The following is a 10071-nucleotide window of genomic DNA, read 5'->3' on the forward strand; positions in this document are numbered from 1 at the left end:
TCTTTATTTTAACCTTTAGTTTTTTCATATAGTAGTAAGTGCCTTGGAATTTACTGGAGACAATACTGCTAAAACAGCAAGAGTCAGTATTTATATCTCTGTAAATGTGAATAATTCAAAGTTTTAAATATGAATCCATTTTTAAAGAGCTGCTGACCAGTTAGACAATAACAAAAAGGTAAAAGGCAAAAGAACAGAAAATCAACCCTCCCACCCACCACGCGAGAATTCCTGAATGTCAGCAGCAGGCAGAAGGATCCTTTAGCAAGCCTTCCTTAAAAAGGTGTCACCTCGTCTTGTGAGGTACACAGATGCCTGAGGCAAATACAGAACCGTGCGGTCTGAAAGTCCCATACCTTGCAGCCTTCACATGTGATGACTCCGTAGTGGATCCCAGAGGACTTATCGCCACAAATTTTGCATGGTATCACTTCAATTTGTGCTGAAAGGAGAAAATACACATTTTGAGCATACAAAAGTTTTCTTTCTCCTTTCACTCTTCCTATCTCCCCATCTATCTCTGCCTTGATGTTTGTATTTGAAAATACTGGGTGTGGGTGGTGGTATGGGAGTCGTCCACTAGTATTTACATGGCTGTCCTAAACTTCTTCTAAGTCAAAGTACATTTCTTTGCCATTGTTTGCTTTGTTTTTCTCAAACTAAAAAAATATAACCAGAAACCAGTTTTCCAAAGTCTTGCATTCACTGTTTTCTCCTTTGTGAACTTGACCTTAAAAATAGTGGGACTCAAAAAGCCTTTGAACCCACGGCTTTTCTTTTCTTATTTTGCACTTGAAACACTAAGTTACTGAGAGCTTTCACAAGGCCTTATCTCAGTGATATTTAAAATAAATACATAAATAAAGCAAAACTATGGGATGGGGGCAGTTCATGGTAGCTTTATACATTGTGTGGCTGGATATTTACTTACAAAAATGCCAATAATAAATCAGTCCAATATTTATTGAGCATGCTGTATATGTTCTCTAAGATAATAAAGGCTGTTGATGGAGGATAAGATATGCTAATTATACAAATAATCCAATTAATAAAATAAAATTAATACAAGGAGAAATCAGGATAAATTATGAGGGTACCAAATTTGAATTCAATACAAACTGAAATCGTTTCATTGGAGATGAAGGCATTTTTGTTGATTCTGAAGATTGTGCAGGATTTAGTTAGGCTGAAGGGAAAGGCAAAGGCCATTTCTGTAGGCAGAAGGGAAATGAAAAAAGATTGGAGGCCTGGGATGATTGTGGATTGTGATCATTGAGACAATAACTTGGCTATAATGCAAATTTAGGTCAGATGATTGGCTAGAAGGATGATGCCAGATTATGGAGTTCCTGGGGTTAGGCAGCGGGGTTTTTCGCCTGATCTCACTGGCCATAAGGAATCAACGAAGTGAACAGGATAAAGAAATGATGAAAGTAACTCTCCTTAGAAAGGTGAGTTTGGCAGGCTACCCATAAACAAGCGGAAGACCAACTAAAGATTACGTCTAACTTGGGTGTTAGGAGATAAAAACATGGCTTATTATATCAGTGGCAGGATAAATGGAGAGGAAGACATAAATAGAAAGATGGTTCAAAGGCAAAAGCTAGATTATATAATTTAAAAAGGGAACAGACGTGGAAATGGAGAGTCAAAGGTGACTCCTAGCTTCCTAGCCAAGAGGCTGAGATAAAGTAGTAGGTTTGACAGAAATGGGGTTAGTGGTAAGGCAATTACTTTGGCGGAATATGGTGGGGCATGGGATTTCTATTTTCTATGTGTGCAATTTGGTGTAATGTCCTGTATATAGAACCTCTTGGTAAGATGATTTTAAATAATCAGCACACAGGTTATGGATGAATCCATGAGATAAAATTTATTTAGAATGTAGTGATTCCTATGTCTGATAGTATTCTAAGAGTTGTTAAAATTACACACACTAGAAGATCTGCTATTTCCTCTTCCAATTTAAAATAATTATGCAAAATATACTTCAAAATGCTTTGTATATCAATCTGCCACTTGGATGCTTTTCTACAGTTTCTCACTCTTGAATATACAAAACAAATAAATGCAAGACATTGCCCTCTTTTTCTTATTATTTTACATTTTTTAAAAAAGACGATACTTAGCTTTAGGGTAGTACATAAAATTTTTTAAAAAGTAAATATTTCACAGAAATTTCAAATCGTATTTGTAAGCAAAAAACCTCAGTGTTATGTGCCTATTATTCATGTGAAAAAATTGAGGATCCAGGTTAAGTTCTGCTTTTGAGTTGAATTGGGAATCGACAACCAGAAATTAGCTAAATATCCTGATACTTCATTCAGTAACCATTCTCTGACTTCCACACAGACAAAATAAGCTTACAGTTTTAAATTCCTGTATTTCTCCAATAGCTCCAGCTGAAGAGCTAAAGACAAACAGCCTCAGAAGAAACAAAGTCACCTAAAATACTTATGAGACTAAGTATACATTTCTTTTCATTTCTTTTTATTTGAGCTTTTAGATTACATGAGCTAGTATTTGTTTTCAAGATTTTGTGACAGGAGAAAACTACGAGATTTGATGTTATTCTATTCTGTCCTTCCGGACTCCAGTCCTTAGTCTGCTAATGATTGGAGCCACGGCCAAGATAAAATATCTGATCTTATGTTTTCTGGTTTGTAAAGCATAACTGACAAACTTCATAGATTTGTGAGGATCAGATAGATATTTTACGTAGAAGCACCTTGTAAAATGGTAAGGAGCTAGGAAATGTTAGTCTTCGTTATCATCATCATCGCATCAATCATCCTTGTTAACTGGTTTTCTAAAACTTTTGGACACAAAATATGACAAGCCACATTATTATTCCTTTATCAAAGATCTTTTCATTTAAAAATAATCTAATGAATGACACTGCAAGTCATTTGTACTACGGGTTTTTTCTTTTAGCAATAACTTTTCAAATGCTGGGTTGTTTATAGCAATTACAAAATTGACTAAAAACCTCAGGTATCCATCGTATGGTTTTTGGCTTATATAATATTAAGTCAAAGGTTCTCTTTGCATAAATTACTCCCCAGGGAGTAGCTTACACGTGGGGAAAATCTGCTTCAATAAGTTTTTAATTATAAAATGATCTAACTTTAAAGGAAATGAAAATAGAGATAATTTGCCCCCCGGGGTGTGACAAGATGTTTTTGAAAGCCACAGAGGTTATCTTACACAACTTTGGAAATACAAATGAGATAAGGAACATTTGATAGAGCATCTGCATATTTATGCATATTTATAATCCTGGCTCAACATGTAATCCTGAAGAACTATAAACATCTTAACAGCATTTTTAAAGAGAAGTAAGTCACTCAAAATGGTATATGTGTACAGCTGTGTGTGGAAAGGGGTTATCGGTTTGGAAATCTGTGACCATTTTAACTTAATGCAATAGAGTAAATCATCTGAGGTTTATGATAGGTAAAGGTAGATTAAAGTCATTTTAAGTACTAATTCTTTTCTCTCTTCTAAGGAAATAAACTGCTTCTGAGCTACAGCTTTATAGTTTTTACTATTTGTTTGTTTGTTTGTTTGTTTGAGACAGAATCTTGCTCTGTTGCCAGGCTGGAGTGGAGTGGCGCAATCTCAGCTCACTGCAACCTCCACCTCCCTGGTTCAAGAGATTCTCCTGCCTCAGCCTCCCCAGTAGCTGGGACTACAGGTGTGCGCCACCACATCCAACTAATTTTTGTATTTTTCATAGAGATGGGGTTTCACCATGTTGGCCAGGATGGTCTCGATCTCCTGACCTTGTGATCTGCCTGCCTCAGCCTCCCAAAGTGCTGGGGTTACAGGCATGAGTCACCACACCTGGCCTATACTATGTATTTTATAAAGCACATCTTCTGGACAGCATTTCACAAACTGATTAGAACAACAAATCCCATTATTGCTTCAATGCCTGCCATTTCTAAATATCTTGCCATTATAACAGGCATAGCCTCTGGTGGAATTGTCTTGCAGTGAATACAGATCTAGTGACATGCTATTGACTACGGCTTCCAGCTGAATATCTTGGGAGGATTTGGTTGTTTGGACTTCACCAGCTGTTACAATAAAGGTAATAGAAGGAAACTGAGGAAAGAGTTTGACTTTTGTACTTTTGCTTGACTCATGGATTTATTCAACAATAGTATTCCCCAAGAGACAAACTTAGAGGAAATGAAATACCCTGAGAGATGGCTCTAGTGAAGTTTATTCATTTTTCATATTTTTCAATTTCTTAGATATTCATTTCACTTACATTTTTCTATTGGAATCCTTTGTGGAGGCTATGGTTAAAATGTTATGTATTAACTAATATTTTTGTTTATAAAATCAATGCTATATAGTTTTATCTTTTTTGAAACAATATTCTGACAGTGTCAAAGAGTGTCATGAAAAATTTAAAATAATTTGCTGCTTTATTTTATATTAGAACAATTGATGAAGTACAATTAGTTTACTATCTAGCAATCTGGCAGGCAGAGCCTATTCAACAACTATGGAATAAACCAAATTTCTTTCCCCCTCTGAAGGTGGCAATTCTGTCCCCCGAGTTCCCCCTGAAAACTACTTCTTTGTTTAGAGTTCCTTGCTACAACTTCGCACAAATCTACCATGTTTTCACTTCTTTCTGCGTATCAAAATACACATATTTTTAGTTCTGCCCCCTCAGAACCTCTGCTAGTAACAGCAGGTGTTAAGATTATATAAACTAATCCAGCTAATTAGTTAACTAGAAAATGTATCACTTTGATGCAACAAAATACCTTAACTCTTAAAAGCATCCATTAAGAATGGTGATAATAATAGACTTTTCACGTACTTTCTGGTTGGAGGAAACATTTTTACTGTGTTTGTTCTTATGGCTCTCAATTCTCACCATTCCAACTCTTACAATTCAACTTGGCCATTCCTATATTCTGGGCATTTTAAATTAATTGAAGACAGAGACAAGATCATACTTTGTTTTCTACTGTGTCTAAAGGAGAATTTTTGTAACTCCTTAAAGTAGTTCTGAATGTTTTATTTATTTCAGCATAACCACAAGATTTGATATACTCCTTCTTATAAAAGAGGCAAGAGGCAATATTAATTTTTTTTGAGTCAGAGTCTCACCTTGTCATCTAGGCTGGAGTGCAGTGTGATTGTGGCTCACTGCAGCCTCAAATCCCCAGACTCAGAGGATCCTCCCATCTTAGCCTCCTAAGTGTCCGGGACTATAGGTGTGCACCATCATGCCTGGCTAATTTTTACATTTTTTCGTAAGGATAGACTCTTGCTATGTTGTCCAGGCTGGTCTCTAACTTCTGGCCCCAAGTGATTCACTTGCCTTGACCTCCCAAAGGGCTGAAATTACAGGCATGAGCCACCATGCTGGATCTGATTTTTCATATTTGGGGTAAAGCGAATGAACTAGAGATTGTGGGGGATATATATTTTGGAAAAGGCCCCCAAGTGATTCTTGTACATGAGAAGGCTCCCATTGGGAATTAAATGAGTTAAGTTATTAGCTAGGAATTTTCTCTACCATATAAATCACCTGTGAAGGTGGAAAAACTCAGGGACAGGTCAGATCTGAACATTTTAAAGAGTCAACAGTATTTCTCTCTCTGTTTTCTCACTTTTGTTTTGGGGCTATACTTGTAGCATCTTTGTTTTCTGCTCTCTCTCTCTCTTTTTCTTTTTTTTTTTGCCTTAAGGACATCTGACCTGGCTATGATTCCTGGACACCGGACACTGTATTCCTCGACACAGATTACATTCCTGAACATTGGATTCACCTATCAGCTTCTGTTTCCCATACTTTTACAGTTATGCTAAAAGTGGGCAGTGCAATTAAATCTCTTAATGTCTGAGTAAAGCACAATTTACACATGTAGAAATTTCCAATAAAGATGACTATTTTGGTTAAAAATCCTTTTGCAGATGGTCTCAGTAGCCCAAGTTGTATCTCATCTACCCAAATTGTATCTCATCTACCATCTGCGACAAATCCAAGTTAAAATCTCTGTTTGTACTCTTTCCCTCTCTCACTGGCAGACTGATAAGTATCTCTATTAGGTACAAAATATTCTGATGTCACCTAATAACAAACCCGAAGGTCTGTGATGCAGCAGGTATCCCTGGGAACCAGTTCCACTGGAACTGTGATTCATCAGACAGTAGCCCCAAGGTTGGGATGGGATAGGAACTTGGAAAAATAAGATCCTCAGAGGACAAATACAAAAGTCTTGAACTTCGGCCCGTATACCATGCTAGAAGGTGGTGATTCTAAAAGATTCCTGTCGTTGGATTGTGCCCACGTGTATCTCATCAGTGCAGAGGGCATCTCAACATCAGCTTCCTGCCTAAATATGCAATACAGTGCATGAAATTCAGTGTACTCTAATTTCTACTATAATACTCTCACGTCTATCAGCACCTGGGGTCTTCCCTGTAATACTCTGGGTGGTGGGCTGTGTGAATTTTCTGTTCCAATGGCCAATAGCTACCAAATAACTACAAGATACATTTGATTTTATATTAGCTTTATATTATTTTAATTCCCTATACCATTTATCATTGAAAGCTAGATTAAGAAAAAAATTACTACCATATGATAATGACAAAAGAATATCATTTTCAAAGGCATCATGTGTAGGATTATCGCAATAGAGGCTGATTTATCTTTTACATGTGAACATTTACCCCTGAAAGGTTGTTTGCTCGCTCCCCAGAGGACTGAAACAATAGAACACGAGACCAACACATAATGACAGCAATTAGTATAATCATTAAGAGAAAATACTGATAAGTTAAATATTCCCCTTGTAAACAAAGTAAATCACTTTATAAGTTGCAGTGGCTTTAAACTCATACTTTAGGAATTAATTCCCATGAAATTCCTCTTGTCCTGTCAACATTTTAATTATAATGGGATAATTTGTGCATGGAACCTGATGTTATTCAGGTTGAGTGAATGTCTTCCATGACCACTCAAGGTGTGGTCCACAGAATTGTGGCATTGGCATTGCCAGGGATCATGGTAAAATTACAGACTACCATGACTCACTCAGGACCAGCTGAATCAGAATTTGCTTTAGAATGAGATCCCGAGGCTAGCATTCGAGTCTGAGAAGCACTGTTTTGTGATGTCCAGGTAGCCACAGTTTTAGCTAATGTAAGAATTGATGGCATTTAAAATTTTCCTGGATTCTGGAAAAGTGGTTTCTGCTTTTGCCTTTTAGGCATTTCCTTTGGATTATAAAGGCAGTAGGATAAGTGAAAGGTTAGAAGAAAATAAAAAAAAAAAAGAGAAAACTCTGGTCACTAACTGACAAGGCAGAAAAAAGAGAACACAGCATATTCCTGAAATATCTTGCGTTACTGTAATTAACACCCAGTGTACCAGGCTTCCTTTGCAGATTTAATGATTGTTACCTGCACCCACATTTTCTCCACATTCTAGCAATGCTTGGTAATGACACCTCCCTCTCCTGTACACTCACTCTTGTGGTTGTGGCAACTAGCTCGCTCCTTGGATACTCAGTACTGACAAAGGCTCTCTTGAGAAGGTTAAAAAACATACAGTTTTTCTATTTTGAAAATTGAATGGTACAAAGTCTACTTCTTTTGATAAAGGTAAGGAAGATCAAGCAGTTTTTTGAAACCAAGCAATGAATTCATTTTAGCGATTCACGGTAGTTCTGGAAATGCAACATTTGAAAAGCTGTCCTGTCTCATTGAGGCAGATTAGTTAACACAGAGTTCAAGGGTCATGATAGATATTCACGGCATTCCTCTCATCTGTCGTGTGCTGTCCTGAGACGTGCTGACTCAAAGTGTGGTCCCTGACCAGTAGCATTGGCCTTCCCTGGGTACCTGATAGAAATGCAGCATTTTGCTCCTACCCTGGGCCTATAAGAATCTGGGTTGTGGCTGGGCGCAGTGGCTCATGCCTGTAATCCCAGCACTTTGGGAGGCTGAGGCGGGTGGATTACCAGGTCAAGAGATGGAGACCATCCTGGCCAACATGGTGAAACTGTGTCTCTACTAAAATACAAAAATTAGCTGGGTGTGGTGGTGTGCGTCTGTAGTCCCAGTTACTCAGGAGGCTGAGGCAGGAGAATCACTTGAACCTGGGAGATGGAGGTTGCAGTGAGCTGAGATCATGTCACTGCACTCTGGCCTGGGTGAGAGACCAAGACTCTGTCTCAAAGAAAAAAAAAGGAATCTGGGTTGTAACAGCATCTCTGTGATTCATATACATGATAACATTTGAGAGGTTCTGAAAAAGAGGAAAGCAATACATTCTATTATTTACCCCTCAGGATCTCTGTTCCCAAACCTCTCCTCTCTGTGAAGAGAACTTTATCTATCTCTTGCTTTCTATATGAAGACATGTACTCTACTTGATAGCTCATTTTATCCAGTTATGAAAAGAAGAAACAGAATTATTTGCTTCAGTAAATAAAACTCATCTCTCTTTAGTTCCTTATTTTTTTCCTAAACCCCTTTCTCTAGACTACATTTAGTTAAAACCTTCAACAGGAAGCTTGTGATTACACAGCATCACCTTCACTGAAGGACAGGGATACGGCACACCACAAAACCAGGTCTCAGAGATAATTTAGAATGACCCGGCAGAGTTTATTCCTTGGAGAATAATTTAAAAAGAGCAAAAAATATCGTTTCAGAAAATGAAAAAAAAAATACAGCTTTTCTATGTTGAAAATCAAATTGCGTTAAGAGAATGGAGAGACGTCAGGACTGAGTGAAAATATTGTGAAACATGTATGTAATAAAGTACTTGAATCCCAAATATACAAAGCGCTCTTAAAATTCAAAAATTGGGCAATATCTGAATAGACACTTCACAAAAGAAGATTTGTGAATGGAAAATAAGCATATGAAAAGATGCTGAATATCATATGTCATTAAGGAATTGCAAATTAAAAGCAATGAGGTGCCACTATAAACCTATTAAAAAACCGATAATACCAAATGCTGGAGAGGATGCAGGGCAAATGGGATGCTTGCTTGTTGCTGCTAGGAATGCAAAATGGTACACTCACTTTGGAATGCAGTTTGACAGTTTCTTACAAAGCTACACATAGTCTTACCAAACCACCCAGCAATTGCGTGTCTAGGTATTTACCACGGAACTGAAAACTTATGTCCACATGACAACCTGCACACAGATATTTATGGCAACTTCATTCAATTACCCAAAACTGGAAACAACTAAGATGTCCTTCAACAGGTGAACAGACAAACCAACTGTGGTACATTTGTGCATTGTAACATTATTTGGCAATATAAAAAGAGCTATTAAGCCAAGAAAATATATGTTGGAAACTTAAATGGATATCACTGAGTGAAAGAAGACAGTTTGATTCCAACTTCGTAATATTTTTCAAAGGGCAAAACTATAAAGATAATTTAAAAAATCACTGGTTGCCGTGGGTTTGGAGTGGGGGAAGAGGATGAAGGGTAAAGGGCAGGGAATTGTTAGGGAAGTGAAACTACTCTGTACAGTACTGTAATGACAGGTACACGTCATTACAGATTTGTCACAGCCTATAGAATATTACAACACAAAGAATAAATGGTTAATAATAATGTATCAGTATTGGTTTATAATTCTAACAAGTATACCATACTTATGCAAAATAACAGTAGAGGAAATTGTGTCTGGGGGTTGGTGAGTGCACAGAACTCTATGTACTATCTGCTCAACTATTTTGTAAACCTAAAGTGGTGCTAAAATGTCTATTAATTTTTCAAAAAAGTGAATTGCACAGAGGTGCTTCTTTTGCTGGAGGTAGTTAGGAGCATCGGAGATGGTCCAACAAAGACAAGTAAGGAGTACGTTAAGAACAATCAACTCTCACCGCTCAACTACATAGAAACTGAACAACCTGCTCCTGAATGACTACTGGGTACATAACGAAATGAAGGCAGAAATAAAGATGTTCTTTGAAATCAATGAGAACAAAGAAGCAACATACCAGAATCTCTGGGACACTTTTAAAGCAGTGTGTAGAGGGAAATTTAAAGCACTAAATGCCC

General features: G+C 37.3%; 1 protein-coding gene across 2 annotated transcripts in view; it reads right to left on the reverse strand.

Annotated features, from left to right (window-relative positions):
- RORB (RAR-related orphan receptor B) overlaps positions 1-10071 on the reverse strand; it is a 190607-nt gene that overhangs the window by 58381 nt on the left and 122155 nt on the right. For both annotated transcript variants that reach the window (XM_011947024.1, XM_011947025.1), the window contains exon 2: positions 357-442. In XM_011947024.1, the coding sequence (XP_011802414.1) occupies positions 357-442 (86 nt within the window). The remainder of the gene's footprint in view (positions 1-356; positions 443-10071) is intronic.

Source organism: Colobus angolensis, unplaced genomic scaffold (assembly GCF_000951035.1).
Source record: "Colobus angolensis palliatus isolate OR3802 unplaced genomic scaffold, Cang.pa_1.0 Scaffold257, whole genome shotgun sequence".
Lineage (NCBI taxonomy): Eukaryota > Metazoa > Chordata > Mammalia > Primates > Cercopithecidae > Colobus > Colobus angolensis.